At 31.5% G+C, this 19,920-nt stretch overlaps 1 protein-coding gene across 5 annotated transcripts; it reads right to left on the reverse strand.

Moving 5' to 3' along the window:
• Positions 1-4,199: 4,199 nt before the first annotated feature.
• Positions 4,200-18,549, reverse strand: ETR1 (Signal transduction histidine kinase, hybrid-type, ethylene sensor). Of its 5 annotated transcripts, none has more exons than XM_089726638.1 (8): positions 18,296-18,549; positions 11,796-12,750; positions 10,545-10,913; positions 10,161-10,427; positions 9,941-10,068; positions 9,550-9,747; positions 5,154-5,204; positions 4,200-4,810 (listed from the first exon to the last, which is right to left on the reverse strand). In XM_089726638.1, the coding sequence occupies exons 2-8, from the start codon at positions 12,699-12,701 to the stop codon at positions 4,459-4,461; spliced, it is 2,271 nt and encodes a 756-aa protein (XP_089582764.1). In that variant the 5' UTR covers positions 12,702-12,750; positions 18,296-18,549; the 3' UTR covers positions 4,200-4,458. The 5 variants fall into 5 exon arrangements, with proteins under 5 accessions (XP_089582764.1, XP_089582762.1, XP_089582763.1 ...); XM_089726636.1 differs by lacking the exon at positions 18,296-18,549 and adding an exon at positions 13,211-13,568; XM_089726637.1 differs by lacking the exon at positions 18,296-18,549 and adding an exon at positions 13,202-13,568.
• Positions 18,550-19,920: the final 1,371 nt, after the last annotated feature.

The raw sequence follows: 19,920 nt of genomic DNA on the forward strand, positions 1-19,920 counted from the left end.
GGAGTTGGGATGAAGTGGGTCACCATGGGTTTGTGAGACTGTTACTGTTATATGGATCCTGATTCTGATTTCTGTTAGCCGGGTAAATGGGAGATCGGCGCCCCCGTGTGCACCTACTGTTCTGATCCGTATGATATGGAAAACCACAGGTTGGCTTCTTTATTGGGCGCACCTGATAATCTAGATTTGATCGCAGCCCGCAGGGTGGCCTCCTTTTGTGAGCGCCTGATGATCTAGATTTGATGGAGACGACCGGGTTGCCTTCTGTTGGTATGGAAAAGAAAAGAGAGAATGGAAAAATAATAAGAGGGCTGGTCAAGTGAGGATTAGACCGGTCGGCCAGTATGGGGAATCGGCTCCCTGGTGCACACGTGAGAGGATGAGCCATGTGGGAGGACGGCTCATCGGGGGTTCGGTGACTCCACTGACCAATTTCCACGTGATGTGATTATATGAAGATGTTAATAATTGTGAGTGCTGGTGATATGCCATTTGTGTGACTGTCTGTGTGAGCATATAGCTAGTCGGATGACTAGATTGATATATTTATACATTTGTGTGAATGCATGTGTTGTGCAATAATTATTATTCATTAATAAACTCACATCTCTTTTGTTTAAATCTTTCAGGAAGTAGCATTTTCTAAATCCCAGCTATAACTCTGCTCTTTCACTGTTAAAAAGAAATTCTCTAATTTTAGTATTGATCTATTAAATAGATAAATGTCCGAAGGTTTATCTGTATAGATCTGTTAGTGAACTCCGCAGTTATAGGATTTGTATAATTTTAAGTCGTGTATTATTATAGATGAAATAATTTCGTGAGCCTATATTATAAATATAGTGTATTGTAAGCAGGGCGATTTGTAAATGTTTAAAATTTTATTGAGATAATAAATTTTTAGTGTTTCAGGCTTACTACGGGGCTCGGGAGCTTTAAGCTTACCTGGGCCCTAGTGCCGGTCCGGCCCATGGAATCGGGTCGTGACAATTATATTAATTAATGGTCTAAGATTTCCCCAAAAAAAGAAAACTTATATCCCATTGTAATTTTAGGGATTGTTTTCTAATTTTAAGGGTGTTAAAACATAAGGTAAAATTGATTTAGGGTGGTATTTAGTTTGCATGGATAAACTGAATTTTTTTTTATTTTTGTTTTAGTGTAAGGCTTAAATAAATCAGCCTAAAACCGATTGAACTAATTAGATTTTGAACTATATATAATTTGAGACTATTTTCATTTTGAAAATTCACTTTAATTTTGATATAATTTGGTGTGATTTCAAATTAAGGTGATAGTTTATGCTCACCTATCTATAATTAGTTTTAAAAGTTATCCTTCATTTTATCAAGTAAAATCACTTGATTGTTCAGCAAAATTTATTTATAATATCATATACAATGATTTTCTTATTTAGTCAAACATGTAAAAATATTAAAATTTTATAATTATTCATAAATTCTATAAAACATTAACAATTTTATATGAATCTTATTTGGTTTAAATGAATTTTATATAATTTATATATAATTTTTTTATATATTTAGTATAGCAAAAGTTCACTGGAGTTTAGATTTTTTATTTATTAAATTGATTACATTTGAATTAATTTTTTAAAATTGATAAACTCTATAAAAAATTTTTAAACTTAAAAGGTATAGAAATTATTAAAATCAATGATCTTAAATATAAATTGCCTAAATTCAAATAGATTTAACTTGATTAAAATATTTAACTTATTTTTAACTATTTATGCATCCACAATAAAGAAATGAAGTTCTAATAGTAAAAGGATACACACAATATAAGAGAGAAATTATAATAAATAGTTAATATTGTATATGAAAATAAACAAGTATAAACTACGAGTATTAAATACGCAACAGAAACATGCAACGCACGTTATAAAAAATTAAAATATATTTTTAAATATTTGATTATGTTCTTATTATAATTTAAAATATTCTATTTAGAAGAGAATAAATAAACAAAAAATTAAATTCTTTTATAATATTATTTTTTTCTTTTTTTTATAATTTGATTGGATATATATATATATATATATATATATATATATATATAAAAAGAGAATTGGATATATTTTTTTAAACAATAAATTTTCAAATAGAATATATATGTAATTAAGCATTTCAAAATTTTAAATTTTTACTTTTTAAAATTTTTTTAAATAAATTGAACTTGTGTATGTAGGATGACGAACAGTTGAAAGTTTTAATTTTAAAAATATATATAATATTTTATTATTATATCTATGTACCTATATATATTAAAACGTATTTATTGATTGATATCGTAAAATTGTACATATACAGTTATATTGAATTTTAGATAAATAATGATATAATAAAAATATAAATAATATAAAATAAAAATTATAATCAATATTTAATATAAAAAATAAAAATGAGTATAAATAATAAGTAAAAGTGAGGAATGATATAAAAAAGACTAATATACTAAAACGTAGAATATGTATACAATCTCTACTATATATAAAAGTACGAAGGGGAATATTGAGTTTCTAAAATGCCCCTATAAACTTTTAATTTTATTGATCGATTAAAAATATCATTAAGAATAATTTAGTCATTTTCTAATTATTAGAAAACTTTTAATTTTATTGTTTGATTAAAAAATATCATTCAAGACCATTTAGTCTCACTCTAATTAAGAAACTTTTAATTTTATTGGTTAATTAAAATTATATAATATTATCATGTTGGAATTCCAATACATGTAAAAATACTATGGTTTAACATATTATAATTTGAATATTGAAATTTCCATGGCTACCTTATCGAAATGCTGCAAACTAAAAAATTATCTTGGCAAATATTAGTCTTATAATCCAAATAAGATTTAAATTTTTATTAATAAAATATAAAATAAAAGGGGAAGAAAAGAGAGGAGAAAAGGAAGAGCAGGTGCACCAAAGGATATACAGTGCGCGCAGTTTAGGTTAAAACTTTAGCAACGAATGAAAATTCCGCTGCTAATCCATTTATAGAAGCCTTTGTGGAGGAGAATGAAACAACTTTTATATAATTTGATTGGATATATTAATAAATACATACAGGTAATTGATCCTTTAGAAATTTTTAATTTTAAAATATTTAATTTTATTATTTGATTGTTATTAAAATATTTTATTTAGAAAACAAATACAGAAAAGAAAAAAAAAAGGTAAATTTCTGTTTATTATAATATTTTTTTCTCTTTATATTTATATAATTTGATTGGTATATATTTTTTAAAAATAAATTTTAGATATATACATATCCGTAATTTTATATATACTTTCTTTTCAATAAAAAGAAAATCTATCTACATTTATAATTCTATAATTATATAATCTGGAACAATATATAAAAGTACGAATGTGGAAATAATTGGATAAAAATAATTAGAGATTTTACAATATTTGTTGACATTATTATTATTATTATTATTATTATTATTATTGCTGATCAGTATGTACGAGAAAATAAAAAGGATTAATCGTTTTAGCAATGAATTAAATAGAAAAAATCAAAATATAGTAATTAGGAAGTAATTTTCATGTTAAGTGGAAAACAAAATATATCATGGACATATTTAAATTGTAATAAATTATTAAGGCTGTATAAAAATGTTAAATAATTAAATTAGTAAGTATTGATCATATTTATACATCTTCTTAATTGGTTACTTATAAAAATTTTCAAAGAATAATTATATTATAAGAAGATTAAAAGATAGATTTTTTAGTTTATACAAATAATTTTAAATCTAATTCAAATTACTTATAAGTTCGAAATATTATTATATTATAAATAAAAAATAAATTACTAGTAAAAAATAAATATATGATGTACAAACAATGTAAATGCAAAGACAACAAATTCTCAATGTCCCTGAGAACCAATTGATGATTGAAACCGATAGCTTCTTTGCTCCTATCTGAGCCCACCATTTCTCGAGAGAGTTATTTTGTCTAACAAATTTTAGAAATGTCATATTTTTCCGTAGTCAAAATACCAGCTGAAGGCTGAAGCTGTCCAACACGATAATCTATGTTTGCATAAATATTCAATCTTTGATTCCTTGGAACCACATATGGTCCAAATAGCATCTACAACTGTAACTTGAGGATATGGCTTGAATGTTGACGTATATAGAGATTTCATTGAAGGTAGTAATACTGTAAAAGGTAAACTTAATTTTAATATTATGTGGAGTACTCCGTTTTACAATTTAATGAACAATAAATTCATTTTCAAACAACAATCGGATCTCAGCAAGCTCGGAATTATTTGTTCCATCTGGGTTTCATAACTAGTTGCACAAAGGATACAAGGATTGGCTTTCGACAATCCTTTCGCTCTAGCCTGGCATGATATCTCCACTGCAATCAATGCTCTCCCAAACTCAAGTATGTACAACATCTCTATTTTTTTCTTACATTGCATCGAATAGAACACGGTGCTCCAGAATATCTGACAGAACACCTCTCATCTTGTCAACAGAAACAGGTTTCAGTATTACACCATCCATACCAACCCTCATGCAGTTTTCCTTTGTCACTTTGTTTGTGTTTCCAGTAAGTGCCACTATTAATGGCCTTTCATGACGTTTTGTAAATTTTTCGTGTATTCGGATAGCAACATCAAAGCCATCAGGCATGCATACATCCATAAAAACCACCTTGTAATCCTGAGAAACTACTCGTAAGCATTCATCACTGGAGCTCACTGTTGTCACATCACACCCCAAGTGCACAAGAAGTCCCTTAGTTACCATCCTGCTAACCCTGTACAAAAGTAAACATGTTGAAGTCCGGTTAATTTACTTCAAGATCATTTTCTGCACTTCAGATATGAAAGCCAACATATAGTATATAAGCTGCATTTTATCATTTTAGTGTATATACAGCAATATATTGCATTCAAACTGCCAACTGTCCCAACTGTCATACCACAAAAGATATCTTCTGACCTGGACACCTTAAGAAAAGGTTATCCTTTAGCCACATGATTCCTGTTAAGGAAGCAACTATTGATTCCCCATTAAGGTAATTGCATTTGGAAACATCAAATATAGCTACTCATTCAAGCTCTAACTAACATAGATCAACGGAGATCCAAGAAGTTTACAATTTAAGCAAAAGAGTTTCCACCTGCCCCAGCTGCCTCAGTTGCCACAACCTGTGTTGCAGTTGTGTTGTAGAAATGTCAATATATTGCAGCCAAAATGTAACAGTTTTGGCCAAAGCCATGGTGAATTTTTTTTATAAAAAAAATCATAATAATACTAAATGGAATACAAAAAATTATTTATTAGAGAGTGCACGTTTCTAATAGTAATCCGTATATATACAAGAAGTAATTCTGAAACTAGTTATATAAGTTGTTAACTTGAAATCTTGCTTTTGTTTTAAGATCTCTTTTATATTTCTAAAACTGAAACCTTTCATTATTTAATTGTAGAAAATATCAGATTTATTTAATGCAGAATTTCAAATTATGCAAATAGTTCATCACCTTTAAGATTCACTAATTAATATGAAACTTTTAAAAGAAAACCTGGAGCCATTGACTAAACTAACAACAAAAGAAAAGACCATCTAAAACTACATAACACATGGGATAAAAAGTCAACCGGATAAAAGCTACTCCCTCAATACCCAAAAATTGTCACCTTTTATTCTTTTCTTTGTGTAAGAAAATATAATAAATGCTATCTTATATCCTTAATTTACCCCTTATATATCCTTCATGTCATAATGAATCTACCTTTCAAATTGAAGAATTTTAAAGGGTAAATAGGAGACTAATTCTATTACAATATTTGGATAGAGGTATTTTTTTGAAGGAATCAAAATAACTGAGAAAAATAACTATGAAAACAATTTTACCTTGCTTGGAAAAGAATGAAAAATTAACTTATTTTCCTCCCTATCTCACATAAATAAAATCTCTCCGTTTGGGAGAGAAAATAATGGTGGAATGTTGAAGTTTCTCTAATTTTTATGCAATTACCCAAATATCCAAACTACTTTTAACTAAATATTAAAGTATACGATCATGAAAGTCCTCTAACATAATAAGTGAGGTTAAAATGATAAGATATCAATATTAACAATTTTTTCCCTTAAAATTTTATCTTTTCCAAACAAAGGAAAATAAATTTATTTTCTTTCCTTCATTATCCAAACACAAGGGTGGAAAACAACACTGCAAAGAAAATTAACAATTCATCATTATTTTCCTTCATTATTTTGATTCCTCTTCTTTTCAAACAGAATGTTAATCTTTGACTTTGTGGAGATCGGCATGTATTTTGGGACTTCCAGAAAAGGATAATGGACAGCCTTTTTGGACAGGAGTACAAAAACTCTCCTAACCTGTTTATATCATCATGCAGAAACTAAGCCAACTCTTCTCAACGAGGCCGGAGCCACAGCCACAACCAGAGCCAGCTCCTCTTCTCCAGACTTTATTTTGTCCTTTTGTTTTCCATATCTCAATTCATCAACCATTCCTTCTGATTTCTCCAAATCCAAATCCCAATTTTTTTACAATTCATCAAATTTTGATGAAAAAAGAATGAAATAACCATCCTGTTAGCTGGGTAATTCAAGAATCCATGGCAGTTTGAAGTTATATAAAGTACAAAGGTTTAAAATGAAAAGAGCTGAAATTTTGAAGAGTTACCTGGGCGTTGGAAGGGGGAAAGGAAGTTTTTAGGGGAGAAAAGAAAGCAATATTTTCTATTTTGTAAAATTTGGTTGTTCATTTCTGAATCCCTTCTATTTTGTCTCTCTCTCTAATTTTCTCCTTTTCCATACCTAATTTTTTGTTCCTTGGTTGTCTCAACTTGAACCATTCATACCAGTGAAATCATCGCAGTAACAGACTATTCTCATGTGCTTCCAAATTCTGGATACCAACACCGAAAATATTCAAAACCATTACGAAGCAGCTGATACATAACGTATTAGCCAATATTTAACACTATGGAACACATGATGAAGTTTGAAACAAGATGAGTGCTTGTGTCTCTTTCTTCTTGATTCCCACTTCATCCTCTAACATAACCCTTCCCAAGGCTACTATCTCTTTTCTTTATTGTTTATGAGCAAATGAATTGATAGCAAGAGAAATTTAGATTTGTCTGTATCTTTCCTAGATAATCCAGAGATGAACCAACACATCATAACAGTTGGCTGTGAATTACAGGGAATGTGAAATTCATGACCACCCTAGTTGCACCTGGTGGCTCCTTCAGCCCAAGAATGTGCCTTTAACATGCGGTGTCACCGCAACCTTCTCTCTCTCTCTCTCTCTCCCTCTCTCTCCCTAGGGCCAAACTAGGGCAAACATGTTGCACCTGGTGGCACCTTGAGCCCAGGAATATGCTTGTAACATATGTGGTGCCACTGCAGCCTGCTCTCTCTCTCTCTCTCTCTCTCTCTCTCTCTCTCTCTCTCCCTAGGGCCAAAATAGGGGAAACATGGCCACCATAGTTGCACCTGGTTCTCTCTCATTCTCTCTCTCTCTCTCTCTCTCTCTACTTAGGGCCAAAAGAGGGCAAACATGGCCATCCTAGTTGCACCTGGTGGCACCTTGAGCCCAGGAATGTGCCTTTAACATATGTGGTGCCACTGCACCCCTCTCTCTCTCTCTCACACACACTCTCTCCTAAGGTTACACCTGAGGGCCAAACTAGCTGTTAACCACCCCCCCCCCCCTCTCCTCTCTCTCTCTCTCTCTCTCTCTCTCTCTCCTTAGGGCCAAAATAGGGCAAACATGGCCACCCTAGTTGCACCTGGAGGCACCTTGAGCCCAGGAATGTGCCTTCAACATATGTGGTGCCACTGCAACCCTTTCTCTCTCACCCTCTCTTAAGGTTGCGCCTGAGGGCCAAACTGGCTGTAAACCCAACCAAACCAAAACTTCGAGACCACTGTTCCAAATGAAACTAAAATTGGCTACATCCAACCAGACATGGCCACGGCTCCAGAACCGGTACCGAACCGAAAATTTTCGGTTCTGGTTTCGGTTTGGAACCGAACGGTTCCGGTTCCTTAACTGTTACAAAATCGACGGTTCTGGCCGGTTCTCCAACCGGTTTTCCGACCGGTTTTGGACGATTCCGACCGGAATTAGAACCGTCTGTTCCAACTGGAACTGGAACCGCCGGTTCAAGGTTCCATAACTGGTGGAACCGGAACCGAACCGGTTCGACCGGTTCCAGTTCCCACCGGTTTTGGTTCCGGTTCAGACCGGTTCGGAACCGACAATTCTGGTTCCGAAAACCGGATTTTGGCCACCCTTACATCCAACTATATTTCGACATACACATTCATTGGACTAGCCTTGCAACCCCCATAAAAAACTGGCTGGAACTAGTAAAACTTATACATGGTTGCACTTAAAATCGCTTTAATTCAAACGGTCCATTTTGCATTTGCTTTTATGGTGTCCACTTGTAAATTATCTTAATCAAAAGCATTACCCTATGTTGCACGAAAACTTCCTTTGGCTGTTGTTTTCGCGTTTCGGAAACGTTTCTTGCAAGGAAACGCTTGGAAACTCCTTGGAAACGTTTCAGGGCTGCCGTTTCCATAAATTGAGTAATTTGGAAACATGTTTCCGCTCTCCAAATACATTTCTGTAAATTGGAAACTCTCAAAAACTCATTTCTCTAATTAAAATAAATGCATAAATAAATACAAATTTATAAAACATATATTTTTTACGAGCATGACACTTATAATTTTTTTATTTATAAATATAACCCTATATTTTTCATATTTACTTGTTTCCCTCACATTTCTGTTTCTTATATTTTTAAAAATACCGCTTCCCTGTGTCCGTTTCCGCATTTCCACGGCGTTTCCATTCCGGTGCAACATTGGCGTAACCTTAATCTGTTTCTAGAGTGCAATTGCAACATATCAATAAGTTTAGAGTGCTATAATTCGCTTTTAGGATGCAATTGCACTCTAAAAGTAAATTAGGCTTGCAACTAAGTTAATAAGTTCAGAATGCCAAGGTACAAAGGTCAGTTTAAAGTGAAATTGCAAATACTCAAAAAGTTCGGATTGAAATTAATGGTTAGGCCAAACAAACTTAATTTCAAACAGGATTTCTTCTAGAAAAAAACTTTGGTCAGAAACTGGCAGGAACCAGCCTGCCAGCTTATTCTGTTATAGTCTGGGGTGCCTGAAACCATGAACAGACAGTTCTCTCTCTCTCTCTTCCCCCCCCCCCCCCCTCCACCCCCAATTTGAAGGTGCTCCATATATTTACGCCTAAGATGCTTTTATATATCCTCAAGCTCTGCAATTTTCCTGAGAATCTCTCTCTTACCTCCCCCTCTCCAAATTACCATGACCCCATTTGACATCTGCTTTTTCCATTCCCTTATTATTTTCCGTCATTGCAAAAGAAACAAATAAACCACAGGCTAGTCTTAAGATTATTCAATCATGATTAAAGCATGAGCTAGTAATATATGGTATGATAAGATGGCAATGATACTGACCCGTTATCATCCATTACAATAACTTTAAGCCCAGGGAAAGCTGTTTGTCCATGATTTGACAACGCTTTTGGCATGTAAGGATGCTTAGCATCATTTGAACGCTCAAGAATCCCAAGTTTTACCACGAAGATAGCAGTGCATCCCTTGCCAAGACCTTCACTTTCTATCCAGATGTGTCCTTCCATAAGATTTACAAACCTGCAAGCATAAAAGGGTAATATATCAATGCATTTCATTAACATCCAGCACATGCAAACCTGCCAAGCAGATTATTTTATAAATGAGAAAACCAAACCACAAGTGTGCTTAAAAACTGATCACCTAACAACTAAAATAGTAATTGTCTAAACAATTCAGTGAAAAACAAGGAATAAATAGATTAAAAAACTACCTTTTACAAATTGCAAGGCCGAGTCCACTGCCACTAGAATTTCTGGTTGCCAAAGATTGACTTTGTGCGAATTTAGTAAATAATTTGGGAATATCTTGGGGGTTTATTCCTAGCCCTTCATCTTTTACCTATGCCAGAAGATAACAGCCATATATATCAACTTCAAACATTAGGCTCAGATTTCAAGACAGAAGAATTCATTAAGAACAAATGTACCTACCTGTACTCGCAAATAGAAGTGATTGTCACTTGAAACTGGAAAAAAATCAGGAAACCGGAGATCTCTTAGAGATTCTGGTTTAGCAACAAAAGCAGTGATCGAGATGTTGCCTTCTTTTGAGAACTTCACAGCATTACCAACAACATTCAAAATAGTTTGCATAAGGCGTTTTTCATCGCCAGTGGCATATTCTGGCAAATCTGGAGCCAAAGTTAATGTAATAGGCAACTTTTTAACAGATGCAATAGGCTTAATCAAGTTAAGAACCTGCAATGGCCAAAAGGACACTTACTGTAGTAACCAAAGCCACCCAAATTTTGAAAATTCAAATATATAAGGCTCAAAATCAAATAGAGCAATTTCGCAAGATTGTACAGGCCCTACCTCCCTGAATACAGCATGAAGATTAAAAGTTCTCATATCAAGCTGAAGGCTTCCATCTTCAAGCCTCGATAGGTCTAATACATCATTTATTAGAGTAGCCAAGAGGTTACTACTCTTAAGAATTGTCTCAACCATCAAGCGCTGCTCAGGTGTAAGCTCAGTTTCTTGCAACAGGGAAGAAAGTGCAATAATTGCATGCATTGGAGTTCTCATTTCATGGTTCATCACAGCCAAGAAATCATTGCGAGCACGGATAGCTGTTTCAGCTTCCCTCCTTGCAAGATCAAGCGCCACATTCTGCTCCATAAGAAGATCCCTTGCCCTCATTGACTCCTCTAAGATAGCAGCATGTGATAGAGCAACAGCAACCTGGTTCAAAAATAAAATTTCAAATAAATCAGAAACAGGAAATCATAATATGCTCTTTATATAGCATGATCCATTCACCTGTTTCTTCCATGTTAATGGGACACCACGCAAACAGTAAATGGCTTTGTAGAGCCAAAAAAAAATGCTAGAGGCAAGTGTTCTTAGTTGTCCAAGGGTCAGCATGTGTACATCTCTACCATCTGATTGCAAAATAGATGATGCAGAAGCGTCACTTGAAACTTTTACCATATTTTCTTCCTCCCCATCCCTTTTCCTTCCCTGTTCTCCTTAGTTTCTTCTATTCTTGACTCTAGATTTTTTTTCACTCTTCCTTTTCTTGTTCAAATTCTCTTCTTTTACTTCTTCCTCTCTCTACTCTGCTACTTCTATCCCTATTATAATTAATTCTCTTCTTGTTTATTTTCTTTTGTTTTCTTTCGTTTCTTCTGCTATTTGTTCTACATCATTCATGTAATCTACTCTCCCTTCTATTTAAAAAATATGTAGATCATCACAGGCTGCTTCTATTTCCTAGTGTCCAACACAGAAGAATGCATTGGCCATGTTAATATACAGAACTAGTTTTCTTTTCTTTGCAAAATGTAACTTGGATCCCACATAGAGGGGCAGCCACCACTTTAAAAAGTTATGACATTACTTTTGACATTGGATAATTTTGCAATATGCACAATTATGACATTGATACACTTATTAAATAATAAAACTTACTCGTCAAATACTTTGTTGTTGGAATATGTATGAACTAAAATAGGAATAAAACATGGTGTAAAATGCACAAAAGTACAATTTCAAAATATATATATATATACAAATATATGGCATGCAGGTAATGCTAACAATTTAAATAAGGCCACTTAAAACCTGATCAGCAACGACTTCAACAAGCTCCAACTCATAAGCATGCCACTGCCTTGCACTATCTGAGGGAAGCATTAAAACCATCAAAGCATAACGTTTTGTAGAAAGTTCAGGCCAGTCATTAATTTGGAAATTAGAGAGATGAAGAAGGGGAACGCGAACGGCCACCACCTCTCCAGGCATATATTTTCCTGTAAAAGGTCGTATTCTTGCCACTGGACAATTAGGCGATATTTTTACAGCACGGTTGCTGCTGAATACCTGATTAATCACAGGAAGTTGGATAGGTACAGTATAACCAACAGGATTCTGCTGCCGGAGAGTGTAGGAAAGTTGAAGCTCTAAACCAGTGCGGGTGGGCATCCACAAAGCACATTCCTCCAATGCCAATGTCCTACCCAGTTCAACAAGAGTGGTCTTTAAAATGGTATGCCTATCAAGTGTGCTTCTGATCTCATGAGTCAACATTCTAACATGCCTCCCCGTTTCTTCTTGTGTACGGATCAGACCCATCTCTCTATCCAGCTCTGCAGCTTTGTTTTTCAAGAATAGTTCTCTAGTTTTGACGCTCAAAAGGTCAGGAATAATGTGCACAAGCATGAGCGCTGTCGCACATGACACCACAGCAGTTAAGACTTTTGCTGTAGTCATCACAATTGCCACAGTTCGCGAATGCATGGTAAAAGTCCATAAGTTAATAAGATGTGTTGCCCCACATAGAACAATAAAAGCACCAAACTGCACAAGCACCCATCTATAAGGAAACACTGCAGATTTCTTAACAAAGTAGATGAGCTCTAGAGGGATGGAGAAATAAGCAAGAGCAATGAAGAAATCTGAAATATATTGGTATTTCATCAAAAGTTCCTCTGCTGGCCATTGTGGCTCTATACAGTTGCAAGACTCCATTTTTTGTTAACTTTGAATATCCTCAGACTCTACTTCCTTTACCAGACACCTGCAAAAATTGCAACCTTTATAATCATATAAACTTATTCCAGCACTCCAACCATCATCAAATAATATAAACAAAACACAAGCTTCAAAATTTATTAAATTACTATCTCAAATGATTAACTACCCAGTATAGCTTAGCAAGGATTGATAAAAAAAAAAAGCACTATTAACAAGAACCAGTAATATAGGTACAGAAGAAGAAAACATAGAAAGAGAAAAACCCATATATTTTCTAAGTGTAAAATCCCACAAAGACTGGTCACAAATTACAAATCCTGAACCATTTCAAATCTATAGTTCTAAATACGGCCGATCCATGCCCAAAGTGACTGCGAAACAGCCGTCAGGTAAGTGTTATAACAGATTTACTAGATTTCGTCTGCAGAAAATAAATTTGTGACAAAGGAGAATTATTTATCAGAGAAAAGAGAAGCAAAGAAAAAATTACAGACATAGTGAACCTGAACAAAAAGAACCAAAACTAAATGCTTTCTTTTCCCTTCTGACACTTCAAAATTTCAGCTCCTCATTCTACATCTTCCCAATTTTTCCCTTCATACTACCAGAGATTCTTGATTCAGCCAGCTGATAAAGAGGGTAGTTTCATTTCTATTTCATCAAAATTTGATGGACCAGCACAAAATTGGGATTTAGTTTCGGGAAATCAGAAGGAACGGTTGAAGAATTAAGACATAAAAAAGAGAAGAAAAGAGTAGGACGTGAGAAGAGGAGAGCCGGCTTCGGCTGTTGGCGGCGTCCGTGTGGAGAAGTGGAGTGCGGTCGGTCCTGCTTTTGCGTGATATTATAATTTAGTGGGCGTTGTCCGGGTTGATTAATTTTATTATTAATATTAATATTTAACAACGTTGCTACTCATTATATTTTTTCGTTTTTTTTTAACATGGTTGAATTGATTTTTTTAATGTAAATAAAAATAATAATAAGTTATTTAGAAATATATATATATATATATATATATATATATATTAATGCGTAAAATAAAATAAATGAGCATTATAAGAAAATTATTAAAATAGTATGCAAAAACAAAACATTATATTTGAAAAGTGAAAAAATAAAAATAATAATAACTCAAGTAAAATTGTTCCTCTGAAAATAAGAATTAACGATGAGGAGAAAAGTATTTGAAATAAATTAATTAGAAACCCCATAATCAAGAAATAAATTTTTTCGGTAATTTTTTTATAAGAGTTATATATATATATATAATTGATAATTTATAATAAAATGATAATTTAATAAAATTTCTAATTGAGTTATAATTATAATTCATAAATAATTGATAATTAAGATATTACCAGAAAGTCTTGCATTTTATTATTTGAACTATAACAATACATTTAAATAATAAATAGCAATTTTTTTATTTATTTAAATTACTTTTTAAAAATTCTACTGTAAGAGTTAGCTAAAGGTTAGTTGTACGGTAATAAAATATTAAGATTTCATAATTTAATTAATATATTAATAATAAATATTAATTTTTTTATTTTGGATTTAGATAAGAAAGCAATATAACCAATCCCGATTAAGGATTTTGTATAAATAATGATTAATTATTTTATTTTATTAGCCAATCAAATTAAGGTGGTAATTTCTCATTAATAAATTTGATCATTTTTTTATCCCATTTTAATAATTCTTATTGATACCTTTATCCAGTTTTTTTCATGACGTGTTTTGCATGTTGATTATGTTCATTATATACTCATTTTTTGTAATCTTTCAATTTTTTTTATCTATATAATACTCCCTATATTCTCTTTATTTAGAGAAATTTTCATTTTTGGGTGTATTTTTTATATAGCAAGCCATATTAAAAAGACTAAAAAACTCTTGGAGTATATATATATTTTTAAAATTGAAGCTCAATAATCAAGGAAAGTGGTAGACACAAATACTCTCAGCATTTAATTCACGCGTGTTTCAAGGGACAAGTTATCGACTCACTTTTTCATTTCTTTTTATAGTAGCAATGATCATTTTTATAAATTTTACCATATAAATACAGAGTTTACCCCTATTTATATGTTTGGTGAAATAGAAAACCCAGTGGAAAAAATTATGGAGGACACACTTGCTGTTATTAATGCTAATCTAGGTAAGAATGATGACAATAAATAAGTTAATGTAGACTTTATTGATAGTAATTGTGCACTTTCGGATTATCTTTTGCTTTTTTGTAAATCATTTAGTGGCCTTTTGTTTTTAGTACTTGTGCATTTTTTTTCAAATCCTTATAATGGTTGTACTCTGTTGTAAGTTACTTAGTGACATTTTGTTTTTAGTATTTGTGCACTTTTTCAATGGTTTTTGTTACTCATATTATTTAATGGTTGTGAACTTCTGTAAGTCACTTTGGCCTTTTAATTATTAGTTGTGTACTTTTGTAAGTCATTTTGTGGCCATATTTTTAGTACTTGTGCACTTTTTCAATGGCTTTTGTTTCTCTTTGTTAGTTAACAGTTTTTAAATTCTATAAATCACTTTGTGGTCTTTTAATTTATTAGTTGTGCACTTTTATAAGACATTTTGTGGCCTTATTATTCTTAGTTGTGTAATTTTCAAATCCTTATAATAGTTGTACTCTTTTGTAAGCCACCTTGTGGCCTTATTATTATTAGTTGTGCACTTTTCAAAATGTAAAGTTGTCACACATATTGCTAGAATGTGCATTTTTTTTTAAAAAAAAAAATTATGCCTTCAAAGTCACACTAGAACTCGAATTTTAATACCCACTTTCAAATTAAAACTTGTTAAGAGGCCAAATACAATAGATCAAGTAATTTTTAGAAATGCGTAAGTAGAATATAAATTGATAAGATAAAATAAGAAGATTACAAATTGAGAAGAGAATTAATGTTATTAATTCATAGACTCATATTGTAGACAACCATCACCATTTTCGTTTCATTATGTATAAGATTACAAGTCTGGAGGATGCAAAGTAGTAGCCATTTCTAGATATGGTGTGACCGATTTAGATGTTATGGAGAAGTGAATAAATTTTTTTTGAATCAGATCATTAAGTGTGATTTCATTTATATATGGCTAAGGTTTAGAAGTCAAGGAGTTTGATTGTAAACTCAAAAAAAATGCTCCAATTTTGACCACAATGTATTGCATTTGGTTACTACTTTCTAAATTTCATTTAAATTTAGAGAAACCAAATTTTACTTTTAATTTTGAATTTGAATTGAAAAATTATTCAACTTTAAACAAGTTAGAGAAAAATTTAAGTTTTCCCTCCTTTATTTTCGCTGAAATTTTTGAAAATTTGTGGCCTTCAATGAATAAGTTCAAAAATTTGACCTTTAATTTAGCTTCAAAAATTTGACCTTTAATTTAGTTTCAAAATTTTTTTCGTTTTTGTGCACGTTTTATATAGAACATCTCCATTTAATAAAGTCAGATATAGTTAATAAAGAAGGTCGAAAGTGACGCCCAAGTGATGCAAGTAGGCAATAAAATGCAATTCTTGAGACTACCTTTTGTTTCAGCTATTGTTCCTATAATTAATGATGAAATTAAGCGCATTTTAAGGAGAAAACTTAATTTAATAATTTTCTTAATCCAAGAGCTTTTAATGTTTTTTCTAAATAAAGAGAACACATGGAGTATTAAAGTATAAGTTCTTGTTTAGATTAAAATAAACACAATAGTTAATTTGTATTACTCTTTACTCTAGAAGTTACTTATAATGCTACTTCTTATGTACTTAAAAATACAATAAAATAGTCTCAAAATAAACTTTAACTCAATCCTTAAATCTAATCTCTTAGCCCCTAATTTATAAATGCAAATTTATAAGATCCTTATAGGTGTCCAAAAAGAAAATCAAGTCATCACTCAATCGCCAACCTCTTACCCTCAACCCCAAATCAATGTTTATATACAATTCTATAATGAAAAATAATAATTAATTATTTTTTACTGTTAGGTAAGAGAAAAAAATGAAAAGGTAATTTGAATTGATAATAGCAATCACTTTGACTGTAATGACAATATTACTCACCCAGTACAGTAGAGAAAGGAATATATGCATATGCACTGTAGACACTCAATTTTGACCTTAAAATGACTCTGTGATTATAATCTTTTTTATGTATAAAATTGAATCGGGAATCCCGATCGCTCTGATTCTCAAACCGACGGTCCATGGCTGGGTTAATGGATATATTTGACCATTTTTACTTTTTCGGATTTTTTGGCGCCTTGCAACTAAATAGGCCCCAGCAAGCGCTTCAGGTCCGCTTGGTCCACTTTCCGGTGTATTGTCTCATTTTGCATGCCACCTGGTGCGATTCAGTAAAAAAGGGCTCGATTTTAGGATTCACTAGTGGCATTTACGGCCTAGGCCCTAAAATTAGGGCAAACCCCTGTTTGCCTATAAATAGGCTTTGGGATTAGTGCAAAGGGAAGGGTTTTTTTGAGAGAAGCTAGGGAAAACTCTATCATTTTCAAAATTCGAACTATTGATTAGAGGAAAACTTGTGTTTCTTCTTTGATTCTTAGTGATTATTCATTGATATTTAATAAAAACTCCCAGATTGCTAATTGAAAAACCTACAAACAATTTATTCATTTAATCTCAATCTCGGATTTTTGGTTAAGAATAAAGCTTTGAGAGTTCTTTGGTTCATTTCCCAAAACTTTTGGATTTTTTCATAGAAAGGTAACTCTCTCAATTAAAGGCCATGGAGATTCCCTTGTAGTTGTTGTCATTCTAAGAGAAATCTCTATTTTCCATATCGAAGTTTACAGTTTATGAAATTAGAGGATCGTTGACTGCTAAGGAATGGATTCATAACAGCAATATTTACATAAGTGTGTGTGTGTATATATATATATATATATATATATATATATATATATATATATATATATATATTTCGATTTATACTAACCGATAATTAACACTAAATATTTTTTTTACCCACTAATAATTGTAAACACAGTATATTTATCCTTATATCATAATCTATATTTGGAATCAATAACACTAAACATCTTAAATCAAAGTAATTGTCATTTCTAATCATTCTAAATTATTGGCTACTGCATTACTATCAAACCAGGCTTACACAGTTCATATAATCCCTCCTTAATTTAAGTTTATGTGATATTTACAGCTTAGAAGCCTAATTTTCGATTTCTATCGTCTAATGATTCGGGCACTAAACAATATCAAAGTACAAAACTAATTGCAAAACTAGAATCAATATAAAAATTGGAACATATTGTCTATGAGGAATTCCGATCACCGGAGCCTCCGCCGTCGCTGCCCTTCGTGGTGGCTGGAGGTACCACGATTCCAGAATCTTGTAACTCATATGCCAAAACATAGCAAATTTCATATAGGATTCAGTTTTATAACCAACTACTACAAATTATGTCAATATCTAACGAAATCCAAATTTTTATCCTTAAATCCCTAAGTTCCATTTGATCAATTCCTTCAATAATTCGCCCAATCTATACAAAATAACTTGCAAGTGAGTGAGTAGGGAGGGTAATAGGCTTACCTAATTGAAGAGCAGTCGAAAATTGCTTGAAGTCGGCCGCGATACCAAATCGGGGTCTGTCTCTCTCATCTTTCTGCTAAGACTGGCAGGCTGGAGATAGGGGAAGCAGTGACTAGAGCTGCTGCTAAGGAGAGGAAGAGATCATGCCAGTCGGTTGAAGGCTAGCGTCTCCGGAAAAACGAGACCTAGGGGAGGAGAGAGCTACTGGGGTCAGCGTTAACGGGAAGGAGAGAGGGAGGTTAGGACCTAATGGATATTTTTACACTTCTAGACACTTCTAATTGGTTATGGGCTGGTTTGGTCCGATTCAGGGCAGATTTGGCTCAATTTCAGGTTTTTGCTTGAATTTTATTTGGGTTTATGGGTTTGTATTTGGGTTTGATTTAATTTTTAGGTTTGGTTTCTATATATAAAATAGTATTTGTATTAAATTTTGTAAAAAAAATTCACGAAGTGAAATATATTTATTATTCTTTTTCATTTCATTTTTTAAAAAAAATGAAAATGTCCTTTTATCCCATTAGGTTTAATTTACTATTTAAATTTTTAAATAAAAAATTTTAAAAATAAAATTCCGGATTGTTTCAATATATTATTAAATTATTGTGTTATAGATAATAATTATAAAATTCAATGAATCATGTTTAGGTTTTAGTTAAATTTTATAATTCAAATAACTTAAACGTTGTATCTCATCATCAATAAAATATTGATAAAGTGTTACGTTTCAAAATAATTCAATATGGATAATATATAGATAAATATTATTTATAATTTAATTATTTAATAGTGAAATATAATTTATTCTATAAAACACATAAAATAAAGGAAAAATTAAAAATTTCTATATTAATATATATTGATGCCAAATAAAAATACTTTAGTTCAACTTAACATATATAATTTAAATATATTTAAAAAATAAATTTAAGAGAGAGCAATCAGAAATATTATGGAAGATAAGAAATAATTTAAAATTTGCAAAAGCCTAATTATATTAAAAAATTTAAAGACATATGGAAAAAAAATAAAAAAAATGAAACAGAGATATAAAAGAAAAAATAAAAAATTTTCAAATGATAAATATTACTTTTAAATATATAAAAAATAAAATCTTATCCCACATTCTGTTTTCTTTTTGAATGAGGACTCTTTATTATATAAAAAATAATTTATAAAATTAGGAAATGAAGTATTTTAATATATTTTTATTTGGATAAAATAAAAGGGAAATTTTAACTATTACATGACAAAGACATATAAATGTGCAGTCCAAAGCCAAAAGGTCAGGTTTTAAGAAAGCATTAAAATGAAGCAAATTAGATAAAAGTAAGGCTTATTTCAATTCTCCCCTTCTAGCAAAGTAAAGCAAATTGAATATCTTAAAACGAGAAAATTTATTTAACTTATTTTTTCTCAATCCTACATTTATTTTATATATATATATATATATAAGTGTAGGATTGAGAAAAAAACTGTTATGCAAATCAAAAAAAAAAAAAAGAAAAAAAAAAAAAAGAGAGAGAGAGAGATTCATGGGTATGTGAATATGTGATTCCATAGTACTGTAATGGAAAAATAAAAAATCCTAAAATTACTTATTGATAATTTCAAAATTGTGAAAT

This window comes from Jatropha curcas, chromosome 10 (genome assembly GCF_041381405.1).
Source record: "Jatropha curcas cultivar XTBG-Jc1 chromosome 10, XTBG_Jcur_1.0, whole genome shotgun sequence".
In the NCBI taxonomy this organism is placed as follows: Eukaryota; Viridiplantae; Streptophyta; class Magnoliopsida; order Malpighiales; family Euphorbiaceae; genus Jatropha; species Jatropha curcas.

Coding starts and splice junctions, on each gene's coding strand:
- ETR1 (XM_089726638.1), bottom strand. CDS start 12,701: ATGGAGTCTTGCAACTGTATAGAGCCACAATGGCCAGCAGAGGAACTT. Junction 10,069..10,160: donor ACTTCTATTTGCGAGTACAG/GTAGGTACATTT, acceptor CTTCTGGCATAG/GTAAAAGATGAAGGGCTAGG. Junction 4,811..5,153: donor GAAACTCTTTTGCTTAAATT/GTAAACTTCTTG, acceptor ACTTTTGTACAG/GGTTAGCAGGATGGTAACTA.